An 18,733-nucleotide genomic window follows, 5' to 3' on the forward strand; every position below is an offset into this window, starting at 1 on the left:
TAAATACTGCAGACCGGTGACGGGCAGCAGCGTCATCTGTACGACGAGCTACGCTCTGCGATCACCAACCCGCCTGCCCAGCGTGGTGATTACGGGCAAAACCTTTTATGGCACACACCTATACGCAACGGCCCCTAGTTCCCGGTCGCCACGCTGTTCCTGGCCAAGGCGGCGGTCATGGTAAGGGCGGGGCAGGGGGTGCTAAGAATCCCCGGGTTACGGTAGGCCGCCAACACCGACTGACCCTGGCTACGTATAACGGACGCACGCTATGGCTTGACGAACACCCGGTACAGCTCGAAGAAGAGCTGAGGAACATAAGGTGGCATATTTTGGGGCTATGTGAAATCCGAAGAAAAGGAGAGGATACCATAGCCTTAGAATCAGGCCATCTTATGTACTTCAGAGAGGGAGACCAACCATCCCAAGGTGGCGTCGGGTTCTTGATCCACAAGGCTCTCTCTGACAACATCATAGAAATCTCCAGTGTGTCGGCAAGGGTAGCGTATCTTGTGATCAGACTCACCAAGAGGTATAGCCTCAAGGTTATCCAAGTATACGCACCGAATTCGTCACACTCAGATGATGAAGTGGAAGAAATGTACGAAGACATTTCTAAGGCATTGCACACCACCCAAAAGGCCCACTTCAATGTTGTCATGGGGGACTTCAACGCTAAAGTGGGAGTACATACTAGCAACGAATCGGTAGTAGGACAACACGGATTTGGAAGCAGGAATCATATAGGGGATAAATGCTTTTCAACTTTCTGGAGAAAGAGGGTCTGTTCTTAATGAACTCCTTCTTTAAGAAACAGCCTCAACGGAAGTGGACGTGGCGAAGCCCAGACGCTATGATTAGAAACGAGATTGACTTTATTATGACGGACAAGAGGCGAATATTTAGAGATGTCTCTGTGATCACAAGGTTCAATACCGGAAGTGATCACCGACTTGTACGAGGCACTCTAAATATTGACTACAAGCTCGAGCGCGCCCGTCTAATGAGGTCTACACTCCGACCAAAACTGCTCCAATCCGTGGAGTCTAGTACATTTCACTTAAAACTGGAAAACCGATTCGCTGCTTGGAAACCAACACTGACGTTAACATCAACCAAGAACTCGACCAAGTGGTGGGTATCCTTAGGGACGAGGGGACGAAATTCTATCCAGCGCAAAAGACCGGCAAGTCCAAACTTTCGGGAGAGTCTCTAGAGCTAATGCGAAAACGACGTGAAAACACTACAGTCACTTCGTCAGATCTTAATAAAAAAATATCAAAGCTAGTAAGACGCGAGCTCCGAAACTCCAATACACGCTCTATAAAAGAAGCGATTGAGCAAAATCGGGGGTCGAAAGTCTTTGTTCAACAACTAGGTCGAAGCCATCTGACGAAGCTGACCACTTCAAAGGGAAAACTCGTCGCCTCTAAGCTCGAGATTCTTAAGGAAGTTCAGGACTTCTACGGTAAATTATATACATCAGTAGCGCCTCGTCCTCAACCCGACCCTGGGGATCCTAGAGCCACTTTAGCCTCCTTCACAGAAGAGTTGCCATAAGTAAGCCAAGACGAAATCGTGATGGCTTTGGGGCAGCTTAAAAATGGAAAAGCCCCCGGGGAAGATGGAATTACGACGGAGCTACTAAAAGCAGCTGGAAAACCTTTACTAGCGCAGCTCCAACGAATATTTAATTCTGTCATATTCTCGCGGAGAACTCCAAAGGCATGGAGCAAGAGTGTTGTCGTAATGTTCTTCAAAAAGGTTTTGTACCTTTTTGAAGAATTACAGACCTATTTCCCTCTTGAGCCATGTCTATAAGCTGTTTTCTAAAGTCATCACGAATCGTCTCGCGCGTAAACTTGACGAGTTTCAGCCCCCGGAACAGGCCGAATTTCGAAGAGGGTATGGAACCATAAACCACATTTACACAGTGCGGCAGATTATACAGAAGACCAAAAAGTATAATCAGCCCCTGTGCTTAACATTTGTCGACTATGAGAAGGCTTTTGACTCTTTTGAGACCTGGTCTGTTCTGGAGTCCTTACAACGGTGCCAAATCGATTGGCGATACATCCTAGTGCTGAAAGGCCTGCATGATGCTGCTGTTATGACCATCAAAGTACAGAATCAGCAGTCTGACCCTATCCTCTTGCATCGAGGAGTGAGACAAGGGGATGTCATTTCACTGAAATTGTTCACTAATGCATTAGAGGATATGTTCAAGACGCTGCACTGGGAAGGGCGGGGCATAAACATAAACGGTGAGTATCTTTCGCACTTGAGATTTGCAGACGATATTGTCATCGTGGCAGAAACCGTGCAGGTAATGCAATATATGCTGAGCAGCCTGGCTGATTCTTCTGCTCGAATTGGTCTCCGGATGAACTTGGAGAAAACCAAGATAATGTTTAATGAACACGTCAGTCCGGAACCAATATCTCTTATAGGAGTTCCTCTCGAAGTTGTTCAGGAGTATGTGTACCTTGGGCAAACTTTGCAGTTGGGTTGAAACAACTTCGAGGGGGAAGCACGAAGAAGAGTACAGCTGGGCTAGGTAGCGTATAGAAAACTCGGTCAAGTCTTTTCGTCACGAATACCGCAATGCTTGAAGACAAAAGTCTTCAACGAGTGCGTTTTACTGGTTATGACCTACGGAGCCGAGACGTGGACACTGACAGTGCGTTTAGTCCACCATTTTAAGGTCGCTCAGCGAGCTATGGAGAGGGCTATGCTTGGAGTTTCTCTGAAGGATCGAATCCCAAATGTGGTGATCCGACAGAGAATCAAGGTTATTGACATAGCCCAAAGGATTAGTAAGCTGAAGTGGCAGTGGGCTGGACACATATGTCGCAGAACCGACGACCGTTGGAGTAGGCGCGTTCTAGAGTGGAGACCACGCCTTCGCAAACGTAGCGTAGGACGCCCTCCAGCTAGGTGGAGTGACGATATACACAAGGAAGCTGGTAGCGGTTGGAGATTAAGAGCTGAAAATCGAGCTCAGTGGCGTGCCATTGGAGAGACCTATGTCCAGCAGTGGACGCGAAAAGAGTGATAATGATGATGATATTTATTTATTGGCTCAATTGCGATTACTATGTTTCGAATTTGCCGGGACTTTTTTTATAGAATAGGTAGGTGGACGTACAAATGGGCCGCCTGATGGTAAGTGGTCACCGCCGCTCATAGACATTGGTATTGGAAAAAAAGCATTTTTTTATAACCTAACCATCGCTTACACCGCCAATGCGCCACCAACCTTGGCAACTAAGATGTTATGTCCTTTGTGCCTGTAGTTGTATTGACTCATTCAATGTTGAAAATATCTGACGAGTGCCTAACTAGATGACCACTAAGCCACCTACGACCACCTAACTAGATGACCACCAGACGACTACCTAACTAGATGACCACTAAGCCACCGGTACACGAAGCCTTACAACCGGTACACAAATCCCTACCACAAGTTAAGTTCTGTGACGGGCTCATATTACTTATAATACAATTGGGTGATATGCATATGTAATTATTTCCATCAATATGTAATTTTAATGACGCATGACGGGGTAATTTCTTCGCTTCAGCTTGAAATATTCCATTGGAATTAACGCATTAATTAATTTTAATTAACAGGCTGTACAGCGTTGCACTAGTAAAAAGGATAATTTTCGCATTACTTTTTAAACAGACGCTAATATTTATTTGACCTAAATGCCCAAATGTAATTCCTCATAGAGAATAACTGAAATGGATTGTTATTATACATGATTCACCTCTTTTTGTTAAAGAATAACTAGCAATATAACTGAATTATAAGAATAATGTTAGATATTATAATTTTTTTTAAATACTGATATTGAACAACGGATATTACAAAAAGAATATTAAATAGACTTGTTGAAAACGTTTGTTTTCAAATACTTTTAAAGCGTAACATTATTGTATACTGTTTTTTAAATTAAATACATATTTTAAAAATAATATACAATGGATTTTTTTTAAATTGTATGTTACATAAAAGATAATAGCTAATGTTTATAGTTTTTTGTAATACCTTGCTAATCTTTTCGAACAAAATTTAAGCGATTTATTATGAATTATTATTTATTTAATAATATCTGAATAGGAAATAGGATGAAGGCTACATTTATTTTATCTTGACTTAACTTAGAACGCTATGTATAATTTTTTTATATAAGCCTAATATGGAGGTCTTTGAACAATTACTAAATTTAGTATATACTCTTAGAACAATTACAGCTTATCAATTTTATTAGTTGATCTAATTGTAATAATATGTTTGTAGGTCTGTGTAGCGTCATTATCACGCAGGATGTCGGTCGGGTCGTCGGTCTGACAGCCCGAAACTAATTATTACAAATTGAATTCTCTATCAGCTTGAAATATTATATTTATTTGGATATCAAACATAATGATAGAAATACTTATGTTTTATTATGTAAAATAAAAATTAAACCAAAATAAAATAAAATTTATAACTTTTTTATTGTAAAAGAACTTTAATTACGCCTTTATACTTCTTTATATCTCACTATGTTTGTTGTATATAATTAGAATACATTTTGTTTGAAATGTTCATTTAAGAAACAAAAAACAACAACGGAATGACACCAACAGATTTCTTAATCTATTCAACCAAGGTTTGTAAAACCACAAAAAGGTGCCTTATAAAATATATTTTTTCAAGTAAAACTTGTCCAAAGTATAAATAAAAACCTATTAGTAAGGTCACTATTGTCATAATTAGTCATTATGTGCATAAACTATTCATGCGTTTGTATGCACGTGTTAGCATTTCTAAAGAAACATTATTAATTTTGTTAATATTATATTGTAGCATGACACAAAACATTTATTTTTGTACATATTTGCATTTTTAATGATGTGCTTTTGACCGATTACGTCCACGGCGGCCATTTTCAATATTTCTCATTCCGTAGTAAGAAAATTCTGCAGCATTTACAAGCGTGTGCGCAAGGTTAACTGTCTAGTTCTTCACAATCATGGTCCGATGGGATCGCAATCAGACAATACAGGATCAGGCAAAGAACCAATTACACGTGCTTTAGGATGGACGGAAGTGTAACACTGCCAAACTCTTGTTATGACTCAGAAATTATGTCTCTCAGAAGTTGAATTGGTCTCATTTGACATTCAAACCCGCGACCTCATTATCAGCGACCTATATATCCTAGCCTAACAAAGCAATTAGATATTTTAATCTATTATATTTTCGTTATAAGCCTCTTTGACTTTATATTATTTTCGCTGCTTTCAGTATCACTGAGACGATTGCAACGCAATATATATGTCAAATTAAAACAACCGCTTACTGTGTGTAAGTGCGCCTTTTTCTAGTGTTTCGATAGCGTTGACGGTAACAGTGATTTGTATGTACTGAAAACAGCGCCGATTAGTGACAATAATCGGCAGTCTATACAATTCACAATTAACGTCAACGCACTAGGCAAACTTTTTTAGTAGATGAGACTGCAAAAAAAGGAATGTAAAAAGATAAAGATAAAAACTAAACATTGCATAGTTTGTAACACAGTTTTCTATTTATTGAATGAACAATAAATTATTTAATTATTGAAACTTACTGATATTTGTTACGGTCTATATTTGGTAATAGTAAATTGTTTTTGAATGTAATTATTGTATTATGATTAATACTTGCATTTTAGGTAAGTAACTCGTATTAAAAAGCCGGTTCATTTAAAGGTCAAAACAGGGCCAAATATCCTTGTTGATTCATTTAATTCCAAGCGTGGATCATTTATCAAGACATCCAATCCAGTGCTATACAGACTATTTTTTGCTCTGGAATTATTTCTCGGAACGACAGATTAGTTATAAACCTTGAAAGTTATTTTAAAGATCTGAGTAACTTTAAATACAGCATTATAAACATCACACTGATAAATATTGTGCTTAATTAAATAAAACCGTCATTATAGCCAAAAAAACGTCTGTGTAAACAGATTGATCCTAAAAATCATTGATTGAATTTTATTCCTGTCATCGTTAAAAAATTGGCTGATTATGTTTTAATATATTTCAAACAATCCAGGTTGATCTAAATTAAAATAATTTTCTATCAAAACTCTTTGTATTTAACGATATGATTGTATGAATACCGAAAAAACAATTTATATTGAGTCGCATATACATATACACTATAAAAAACAGTTGTGGTAATCGAAAGAACTACCAATCCTAGTAATTGTATATTTATAATGCGTTTGATACTAAACTTATGAAGGCAGGTTATATCTTAATGGCAACTGCTTTTTATTATTACTGCAACTCTAAGAGCAATGCAGTAATAATAAATGTCAATAAATATTTCAAAATATATGAAATAGGCGTGTAAATAATCTAAATTTATCGCAAGTGTAAGCAGTTATTAAATAAGATATTTGAAGCTTTTGGATTTATACATCAACGATAATACTTAAGTATATTTCGTTCACTATTGGAACAATTATCGTGCAGTCTGTTCAAAAACAAGACGCCACTCAATCATTTACTCTTTCAAATTATTAATAAAAACGATCAATATTCTGTTTCAAGCGATTCAAAAGTAAGTTGACACATCGAATATACGTCATATAAAAGACGTATGGTTAGCAAAAAAAATGTTAATAAATTAATTTCTCGCATTCAAGAACACGCAAAACTATTGACCTGTCACTTAGTCATCAAACGTTTGTAACGGTAGTCGTCCAGTAGGTCAAGTACTCGGAAATGACTGAGGTTGCGTTTTGGTGTGTTCCCGTGTTACTCACCGACGTCGCAGAAACACAAATATTATAAACGTTGCGACGTTGATATAGCGGATAGCGATTATAATTATTTATTACATTTATCATTAACATATCTAGAATTATTCATATACTTTTTATTATATATACTAGAATAGAAATATTATATATACTAGTACTTTTTTAAGCGTCGTTTCTTTGGGCACCATGAGAATAAATTTTCAAAGTGAAATTCGTGCAACATTATATATAATATTTTCGACGCAGGAAGCTTCACTTCGGTCTATACTGAATTGCTTTTAATGACGTTTAAAAAAAGGAGAATAAATACTACGATTGCAACACTTAAAATTAATTGTAACAGAATATAAAATTGTTTATATTCCTATTTAGTCGCTTGCGCCGCGTATGTGACATAAGTATAACGAGAATAGTTTACAAACTTAATGAAAGCAGGGCGAGCGTCAGTGTAATGCTCAATTTCATCCTTATTCGCGTGGAGGATAATTAAATTGACGTAGGTCGTAACAGGAAAACACGGAAAAATGTTTTATACCTTATCGAGACATGGTTTTGTTGATTTTCCCAAAACTTAATTAATTACTCATTACAAATTATACAAAATAAAAATTATATGATTATTAAAAATAAATTATCAGTGGGTAACTGATATGAGATTATTTGACGCATTAATGTCGTAAGATTTACATTTGTGTGATTTGTGTTATTCAGTTTTCGTCTGTGGTACCTCGACACGGAAATTAATGGATGGGTTGGTCAATGGTATCTCTCGAAACCAGGTGCGATATTTAATTTATTTATACTATATATTATTTATAATAAATATACTTCGAAATAACTGTTACTATCATGTTCAATACCCAAACGTTTCATATTGTATATAATGTATGTCTTTCTCGGGCATATATATTTTTAATAACATAATAATAGGAAATAAAGGGACCTGTAATAAAAGTATCAGTTATACATAATACATATGTACTACTATCGTGCATCATGCATGCAGACTAAGCGTTATTAACTAATCTTATTTCCACACTTAGTTCCACATGGATAGTCGCAATAAACAACATGAAATTGTTACATATAAGGCGAGGAAGTCCATGAAAGTACATGCCTGAGGAGCAGCACCAGCACAGCTATAGCCATCGTGACGTCGTTATTATGAACAATGAGAAATAATCGCTTTATGGCTTAAACAAATAATATTATATCTTTGTTTCATATAAAATATTGCTTACCGTATGTTTTTTTATTAAAAAACCTAAATTGGTACTTTAGTATTAAAATAATTGAGTGCTACTTATACGTTTATAGATAATTGAGACGTGTTTGAGGCATATTTCTTGTGAAATGTTCATATATCCTGAGATATTTACATAAGCTATAAAGTATATTTTTGTATGAAGTAGGTTTCTCGTAAATTATTTTCGTAATTACTTGAGTTAAACAGTATTTTTTTCAATAAAATACCTAAAATCATCATGTCCTCTCCAGACCGATTTCGGCCACGGCGGTTAATCTTAAGAAAGATTAGCCAACTACACAGGAGATATTATAGTGCACGAGTGTGTGCGCAACGGCTTTACATGCTTTCCGAGGCACGAGTGAGTTCCGAGTGAAAACACTTCCAACTTCCATACTCCGAGCTACTACTGAGAATTTTCTGAGAGAAAAACCCAATAACTTTTTATTGGCCCGACCTGGGAATCGAACCCAAGACTTCCGAGTCTGCGGCCTTACATCAAGCCACTAGACCAACGCGGCAGTGTTAAAATCATCATAGTGTTTGCTGTAAATAAAAATTACTGCTTACATCTTTACTATGCTTATATTAGCTTACATTTTTACAAAATCTAGAACAGTAGTTTTAGATATATTTTTTTTTATAAACGCACGAAAAAGCGCGCGTAAGATGATTTGACACTAAAGTAAGTACAGTGCCGACTGATACATCGCTTGCATCGATGCTGATTTTATAAATTTAAAAATATTTGATTGTCGCATTATGAATAAAATATTATGATAAAACATAGAAAAGTCAAAGTCTGCACAGGTAGCTGTTTTTTTACCTAAAGAAGACAATTAAGTCCTTTACATTTGTGCCCGTATTGCAGTGAATATATTTTTCACTTCACTTTCACAAAAATCTGTACATCAATATCCACTGCATCTTTGAACAAATCCATAGCAATATTTTGTCATTAATAAATATATTTCTATTGCTAATTACTATTACCAGCTGGGATATAATTTAATCAGCTGTGCGGTTTGAAATTATAATGCAGAGTGGAACGGCGCTCGCCCGAGGAATTGCGATATGAGAATCATGATCAGAATACCATTATTACCAATATTAATATATAAATTTGAATTTTGACTTTATGATTAATTAACTAATTATATCAATACAAACACTACAACGTACTTCAGAAATGCAGAAGATGACTTACAATATATACTTAAATGAACAATTAAAAATATGCGTTTGAAATATTTATTGGTTTTAATTTTAAGTGTAAATACTTGTATGACTTCAATACATACCCCTCCAAGAACTCATAAAATAAGTTTGGTTTTTAAGTTGGACTACTTTATAGGATGTACAATAAATAATAAAATCATCGACTAAGATTTAATTATATATTAATATAACTTAATGCACGATTTCAAACTTCAATTGTGTGGTATGATTAATATATTTATATTTATTGAAACTACGCTATTAGTGCGGATCTGGATATTTTAGGACTAGGTAATATTCCGAGGACCAAGTGTGCCAACAGCAAAGGCATCAAAAAACAATTTGAATTTGAATCAGAGACGAATATTTAATATAAACTTTAACTGAGTTGGATCTATTCATATTTTTTTTTCTTAATTTATTTAGACGGAGGATGAATACAAGCTCGTTAAAAATACTTGATTAATTATAGCTAACTGCTAACCGCCCGCTTCTTTCAGCGTAAATTCACTTTTATAATATTTTTTTTATGAAAAAATAAAAAAAACACCATATGTCAGAATTCAATTATATGGTGGTATGGTTCACATGATCAAAACAAAATCTTACTTTACTTTGTGTGTGTTTGGATAAAGGCACCCACTAACATTTTATAATATTGTTATACTAAGCCAATGCACATAAATATTTATATATGTTATAATTCCATTTTTTGTATAATTTTATTTATCAAGACTTTCAAAATACGCCGCCAACTGGCCTTTTTATATATTCTTCCTCGACCAAATATTGTAGAAAAAAAAATTGTTACTTTCAACCAAAATTATTTGGAAACATTTCTATCTATAAACATAGAAAAGTTTTCATTTATGCAAATTACAATACTTACTGTCAAACAAACGGTTCGAAATAAGAATTCACATACCTAATTGTATTTATAGATAAAGTTAACATTGTAAGATAATTCAGTTGTGATTATAAAAATAATTGTCAATTTCTAGAATCTAAATACAAGCAAATGCGGTAGCTTCACATACATTACTGTGTTTGGAGAACAGGTAGGCCTCGTTGAACAATAACGTTTAATCATAGCTATTTACGTAAATGGCAAATACCAAAATCGGATGTTTATTCACGTTCGTAAGTCTTAACGGCATGTAAGATCTGTGATAAATAAGGACATTTCCAGTTGATTCCGTTAGCGCTGTACTCATTCAGTGTCATATTTTTATCTTTGCAATTAACTTCGAAGTATATCTAGCTAAATAAATGCTTCCTAATAATACTGGTGGTAGAGCTTTGTGCAAGCTCGTCTGGGTAGGTACCACCCACTCATCAGATATTCTACCGCAAAACAGCAGTACTTGGTATTGTTGTGTTCCGGTTTAAAGGGTGAGTGAGCCAGTGTAATTACAGACACAAGGGACATAACATCTTAGTTCCCAAGGTTGGTGGCGCATTGGTGATGTAAGCGATGGTTAACATTTCTTACAATGCCAATGTCTAAGGGCGTTTGGTGACCACTTACCATCAGGTGGCCCATATGCTCGTCCGCCTTCCTATTCTATAAAAAAAAACTTACTAGGTATTTAAATACAGAATGTTTTTTATTCTGTATAGGACATACAGAACATCCTTTGGGATGTCGAAGAGTTCAATATTAGAGTTTCGTCTTCCATTGTAAATAAAACCACTTGCAGTTCACACAGAATTCCTTTAACGACAAAGGACTTCATTTTAAAAGATAATTTGACAGGTGGCCATCAATTTTGATGACAATTTTGAATTTTTTTTTTTTTTTTTTATAGAAAAGGAAGGCGGACGAGCATATGGGCCACCTGATGGTAAGTGGTCACCAACGCTCTTAGACATTGGCATTGTAAGAAATGTCAACCATCGCTTACATATCCAATGCGCCACCAACCTTGGGAACTAAGATTTTATGTCCCTTGTGCCTGTAATTACACTGGCTCACTCACCCTTCAAACCGGAACACAACAATATCAAGTATTGCTGTTTTGCGGTAGAATATCTGATGAGTGGGTGGTACCTACCCAGACGAGCTTGCACAAAGCCCTACCACCAGTAAAAAATACATCATTGATCCTCAAATTTTAACAAAAATCTAAAGTGTTGAGATTAAGGTTTTACCTCATGACACTACTTGAAATATTGATGTAATATAACAAATAACATAATAAAATTAGTATCAATCAAAACGATTTATGTGCCCGTATTGTGCTTATCCATCTTACTATATGCCACATATCTTGTTTTTCTCATGGGCTTATTTAAATGTCTTTGCTACTTCATAAGCTATTTCAACTTTTATTTATAGAAAAAATTATAATTAACAAATTATGTTTTAAATTGTTTTTTTCTACAAGTTACTTTTCTGTAGACAATTTAGAGATCTACAAGAGGTCTCCAAAATGTCTACAGAAAAGTTACTACTTACAAACAAATTTTTTAGTTTTTACCCCTTATAGGTTGAGCAGATAGTTTACTCGGAAACGTCAAGACAGATAATAATTTTGTCCTCTATAACGATATCTCTTTCGCAGTTGCATTATATGTCCTTCCTAGAAGTAAGTAATGTGAAAATTCCATATTAATCGGATTATTAATTTTGTATGAACTCTGAAAAAAAGTAAACAAATGAAACTTAACATATAGGTAATTATGATCTTATAATAATTATTAATTATCTCTCTAGTAGTATACTTGCATTATAATTTATTTTTTATAAAAACTAATATATTATTATAAAGCAATTGATGTCGTTTTTAGGCATTTATGTATTTGCATTGAAAAAATTTAATATTATATACTAGCCGAAGTTTAATCGTCATTTTTTGATTTAGTAGACAAATATCACGTTTATACAAAATAAAACATACAATTTCCACATAATTAAGTGTTGTATTATGAAACAGCTTTAAAACTGTCTAGATGAATATAAATTTTGTCTGATATTATGCAGCTTAGTTTTACTAAAACTGTGTGAGAAGATTAGTTGTAAGCTCCAACGCTGCTTGATGTCTAGACACTGCTCCAGGGAACTCGATAAAGTCACTTCAATTTTCATAAATAACATGTTTACTTAGTCAAAGACGAAATATTTTGTTGAATGAATTCATTAATAAAATAAAAAAACTAATTTCATACATTGCTAAGATTTTATTTTTCACGGTGTGCCGTACTAATTGCATTTGTTCGAACCAAATTACCGATAAATAAGTTTCCCCCTAATTTAGTTGCACACAAAGACCATACAGAAGCTTCAGGCATTAAACAAAGGCGCAACGCTAAACCGAAAGAAATAATCAGACGAAATTGCCCTTTATTGTACACACTTCATTGTGTCGACAATAATAATCCACAAAGCGCCACACACACATGTGCATGTTCACTACAACGCGAGCGAAGGCGCATGCACTACGTTCCGTTCACCCGAAGTTCACGATTCGAAGTTTAGTACCGACTCGCGCGTGGTCGCGGCGAACGCGTGCCGAGCACTTTGCTCATGGACACTTTTATTGCTCACGAAATATTCCGACTGAATGCGATCGTCAATAAGTCCGTGATTTTTAAAAGAAATAAAGTTTATACCTCTATTTTAAATACGATTTTATGTGTGGCCTATTTATACTTACGGGTTTGTCTTCTATAAAAACTAGGTAATACATTTAATTACCGAATTATACTTCAATATTCAGTGTAAAGTTTTGTAGAGCAGTGCTTTCAGTGTAGCGGTGTGGATGTTTGTTGTCTCTGTCGAATGAAAGCGAAAGGAAGCGCTTCGCATAGGGGGAGTTGTTTTGTTTTCGTGGTTTTCTTTGCGGCAAATTTGTAGAGCGAATTAAGAAAACGTAAGTGTTCTATTTTGTTTTGAGCGTTGAACTTTTATTGCTACCCTCGTTTATTTTTTAATTTTAATATGTAATGTAATATTTGTCTGTAAAATAAACCGTTAAATATAGGATACATTATTATATATAAAACTACATACATCATTTTTATTAGTGTTTATAGATAGAAGATTATTTCAACATATTCTGAAGCTTTAATTGAGTCGGGGTTAGTTTATAAATAGTTTCACTTGGCTCATACTTGCTTTCAACTTGTGCCAAGCATGATCCGTCGACTGGAACTCCTACATTTATTTTAGCTTATTTCGACATCCTACAACTCAACAGACGTCTTACAATTCAACTGTTCTTGCTTAAGAAAACCATTTGCTTTAATGGATAAAATAATATTACGATAAGCAAATATTATAAGTGCTTTTTCTGAAAGTTTATCATTCTCGTTAGATTTTTTAATTAACTTAACAGTAACTATACAGAAAAACTTTTTTTTTTTAATAGGACATTATTCAAAGTGCGCAAACCGATGAATGTATCAAAATGTTTCAATGACACTGTTTTTTTATATAATATATATGTTATTTTATATAATATAAAATGTATACATTTTACATATTTTTTATTATTGTTTGAATATTATCACTTTGTACGTATTCTCTAAGATAATTACATTGATACAGTACACAGAAGTAAAGTAAGTATCCCATTGCTGAGCTAAGGTCTCCTCTCCTTTTGAAGAGAATATTTGAAGCTGATTCTACCACGCTGCTCCGACGCGGGTTGGTAGATATTGATACCATAACGTCATGAATCAAATAGTCATTAATGCCTATTTCTGTTTGACGTACAAATTATAGCAATAAAGGCCATAAAATATCATAAAATAAAAAAGACTAGAGGCGCCAATTTATATGTAGACAGTCGTCGTTACTTGAATTGTGATTTATGTAAGTAGGAAATGACATTCTCTTAACGTTCTGCTGAGCAAATAAAAATCAATAGGCCCAATAAAATAATATAACCGTAATTAATTGAGAGGATTGACACAATTGGGTGTTAGAGAACTTAAGTAACGGGTTTTTTGTGATACTAGTGACATGTCCAATATTAAATTGTCAATATTATTAGCATTTAAGTTCTTATATTTAAATAATTATAAACATTACATAGTTAACTTAAAAACCAATAAAAGTAATTACCGGGTTCCTAGGGGGTTCTACTTGGTAAAATCTACACTTCGATCCGGTCCAAAATCCGATCCAAAATGTAAAATGTGTTATTTTGTATTTGTATAATGTCCGGCCGTTTATATTTTATATACTTACTGGTAAACTAAAAGCATAAGATAACACATAAGAAACAGCATTGTTTGTATTTATTAGTCAGACATATTTATTAATTGAAATAATTGTAGAATAATAAGAGTTGAGGTATTACCGACGTAACAGTACTATCACCTCAAAACCAACAATTACTCGAGTCGTTCTCATTAAATATAAGTACCTAGTGGTCGCGATTTATTTCACTTGAATTTGTGCACAGACCTAGTTATTTTCCTTAAAGATTGGCGGAGTAGACACTACGGAGACATCGTTATATTTCCTGAAATAATAGTTATGTATATTAAAAATGTTAATTTACAGAAAGCAATCGTTGTAACTAGTTTAAATTATATCCATAAAAGGATTAACAATATTTTGAAAAACTGTGATATTATTGGATAATTATAAAGAAATACCCACATTTTCAATAAAAATAACCAGTTGCAATATGATGATTTATATCTATAATAAGTTTTGATATGAGTTAGATAAAAGGTATCTCAAGGCGACGTCGGAATTGCAAGCATTTAGAAATAAGTGGAATCAACAGTAGTTTTGCCAATCAAGGGTTTGTCAACTTGTATTTATCCCGGTTTTACTTAGATTATCTTTGAAGGGATCTAGATTAATCATTGTACCGGTTGTTATTTTCCGTGTTTATTGGTTACGGAAACCGCACAGGCAAATTGCAATTTAAAACGTGTTATTGAAATATATTCCTGAATATTTTCTTATTATTTTGATGGCTTTTATTTATAACGCATAGCACGAATAGCATTGACAATGTTATGAAAGTGGATTATTTCATTCTTTCGTAGCGGCAAAACATATAATTAAAAAATATAAAGTATAAAAACCCGTGTAATAAAAAGTATAGATAAAATATATTACTGATAAATTCATTTAAAAAAAATTCTAATAAGTTATAATATATTAAATTAACCATCGTAATATAGAATTTTTCAACTTAAACAACTACGATGACATCGCGAAATTCCTTATTTTTTGGAATAACATGCTATGATTCTAGTTAGTCTTTTGGAAAGATCATCTCATATAGGATGTGTTATAAAATATGATGTGAAGATTGGATGGTTAATAATTTTAAAATTATTTGACAAAATGTCCCTATAAAATATTTAGTTATGTTAATTAAATTTTAATAGCGTTTTGTTATTTATAATGTAATATATATCATTCGGTATTAAAGAAGGAAATTATTATTGAATTAGTCTTAATCATTAATATATTATTTATTGCAATGTTGCCATCATGCATTTTAAATATATCATTGTAGGACATTACAAATGAAGATTTATGTGACGATGTCCTTCAAGCGTTATCGTACTGACTTTGTTTATATAGACATCTTATCAATGGACAACTATCTTGTTCTGTTCCATAATATTTTTATTATTCAATGGTCATCTTGTTCGGTATATTCAGATAAAGATTATTATTACTCAATTAAAGACTTAACTTATAAGAAAGTAAGCCACGAGCTTTCATATAACTAACATACTTGAAAACAGTCACTACCTTTGTTTTCATTTGTTATCAGATTTAATTTATCATAGGTTGTCTTTGTTGCAGAAAATCGCTTCGATATCTTGTGCATACAAGAATATTATAAGTGTAAAACAAACAGTCACGCCACCCACGTTGCTTGATAACACAGCATCCCGTCCACAGAGAAATTAATCTGGAACACGGTATCAGGAAACTTGTCGATAAAGTGCTCTGCGCTGTAGCACTGGATGAGCGCACAGCTCTATATCGCTGGCACTGCTGGCAAACTGAAATGATCATTGACCTTGTTTTAATCCGGAGTAATGTAGCACAGTTGAAAACCTAAAAACCAACAAATAATAAGCACTAAGTAAATTGGTAAACATGGGGGTCACTAAAGAATTAGCATGGGGAAACGACACGAAAACGAAAATGCAAAAATCACATTTACGTATCGATACAAAATTTTCGAGTGAAAATCATTCCAAGCATATAGAGGTAAACGATTCGACTGATTTAGTTAGTAGTGTAAAATGTAAGAGTGAATACGGATGCCAAATCGAAACACGGTGTTCCTTAATCGAGTATGGATTGCATAAGAACGAAGACGAATACGGAAAAGGATCGATTAGACAGAGGGTACGGTTCGACGGATATGGTGGTGCAAGGCGAGCCGCCGATTTGAAATTTAAATGTGTGCGGGAGACGGAGGAGTGTACGGATGCCTTCGGGAGGACAATGGGTGTGCACGTGCGAGTGGTTGCCGTGATAGGACTCGTGTTCATGTTACTGGCGACGAGTGCAGCCGCGCCGGCGAGATCTCGCACAGGACGAACTACACACATTGAAAAAAATGCGGTAAGTGCTTTAAAGATTCTTGGATTTGATTATGAAAATTCAAACAATTCAGTCTAATTTTAGAGATTTTTATTTTTTTAAAATAGAACATGTTGAAACAGCAGGGTTATGACATGCATACAAAGTGGTATACAATGTGTTCTGAGGACTGAACGAATTGTCTCGTCTGGCCCTTGCCGGAAACTGAATGCATACATTATGCTTCCATTGTCTGCTTATCTGCATCCTTATCTGTTATACCAAAAAGAAATGGGAATGCATCTATTGATATAACCGCAGATGTTTCTCTCAAAAGAAGTGCTTTTGATGAGACGATGTGAGGATGATAAATATGTTTAGGAAACAGAATAAACATCCTAAACAGGTATTCCTTTTTCTACTCATTTTAATAACACGAATTTTAGTTATATAAACTTATATAACTAAAATAGCTACTGGTATCCAACACTTCGATGTATTTATATTTTACTATTACTATACTGTATTAATGTGAACAAAGCTAGACTCCAGTTTTGCTTGACTCCAGTAGGAACAGTAAAATGATAAATAAATATTTAAAGAAAAATTAGCCGCAGCTTATAAATGTGCTACTGGGCAACGCTATCTAAAGGATAACTTTGGGAGCTTATTCCATCACGCTGCGTTAATGAACCGGCATTAGAGTTATCAGCGGCTATGTAGTAATAGCATGTTTTTAGATGCACGCGACTAGAACTCTGATTGTGGCTATATTCGGGTATGAATAAGCGTCCAATTTCCTGCGTAGATTCACTGTTCTTTTATCTCTGGAATGTTGAACGTATCCTTTAAAAAGGCTTCTTTATATTGACGAATTAACGGCCATTTCCAAGGCTTACTTCTGAGTGCCACTATTATGGGGACAAAAAGCTAGCGTGTCGTATTAGATTACTGACAGTGACAGACGGATGGACCGTTCGCGAGATAAATGGGCTAAGTGACGAGTGGGAGGTTCCATCGTCCTCTAACACTCCATGGCCGGGAAGACACGTCCATTTATTACGGGGACAGCTAGAAATGAAAAATCCGGCGAATTTAAAATGGAAGTGATAAATTGTTATCTATGTCGTTTTTGATACTTTGTAATTCTCTTATCTATATTTTTTCCAAAAATACAAAATGAGTAAAATTTAAAAGGGAATTTAATTTAATTTATTAATGTGAAAGAAAACATCTCCCTATGCAACATCTGCTGCAGCGCCCGCAGACAATAGTAAATAATAACCTAAACTATATTAGAATAAAAGGTTTTCCAAGAAATATCCAATTATAGTAAACATATTATAGTAAACATTTTATATGTATATTGATTGGAATTCACACACATATAATATAATATATTATATGTGTGAGATAATAATTGGACTAATCAATTGCATTAACTTTTATTTATTAGTTTTTACGCGATATAATGAACCTTACTTAATTTATAAGGAGCTGCTAAAACTCCGATTTCATATCTCATATGGTTACCCATGCTATGTTGTATTAGAGCTTCAGTAGTTCAACGGCTTACAGGCTATCTACCAATGTAAAAGTCCCAGGTTCTAACCTGCCTTTGAGCTCTTATTGTCACAACTATCTACTCTTATCACAAGCTGAAAAATAAGTGATTCCGTGCCAGAAAGTCATCTAAAGAAATAAGATATTAAGCTTAAATGTTCAATTTTATTAATCCATCGAATTATTTTCGCTTGATGCATCTTAGTATTTAATATTTTCAAAATAAAGCAATTTTCAAAGCATCTGCAAGTTATCAAAAGCAATCATTTGTTATATTTCTGTAAAAGATTATATGGGATGTACCGTTACAAAAAAAAAAAAACAAAATGAGCTAAATCAAAGTTAAACTAAATTTAATTACAGTTTAAACACGGTACGATC

General features: G+C 34.2%; 1 protein-coding gene across 1 annotated transcript in view; it reads left to right on the forward strand.

The window, feature by feature from the left end:
- Window positions 1-12,769: 12,769 nt before the first annotated feature.
- The window catches only part of LOC126773616 (matrix metalloproteinase-2-like), a 152,816-nt gene continuing 146,852 nt past the window's right edge, over window positions 12,770-18,733 (forward strand). The window contains exons 1-2 of the mRNA XM_050494600.1: window positions 12,770-13,145; window positions 16,058-16,831. Of these exons, the coding sequence (XP_050350557.1) occupies window positions 16,358-16,831 (474 nt within the window). The 5' untranslated portion in view covers window positions 12,770-13,145; window positions 16,058-16,357. The remainder of the gene's footprint in view (window positions 13,146-16,057; window positions 16,832-18,733) is intronic.

This window comes from Nymphalis io, chromosome 15, assembly GCF_905147045.1.
Source record: "Nymphalis io chromosome 15, ilAglIoxx1.1, whole genome shotgun sequence".
NCBI classification, from domain to species: domain Eukaryota; kingdom Metazoa; phylum Arthropoda; class Insecta; order Lepidoptera; family Nymphalidae; genus Nymphalis; species Nymphalis io.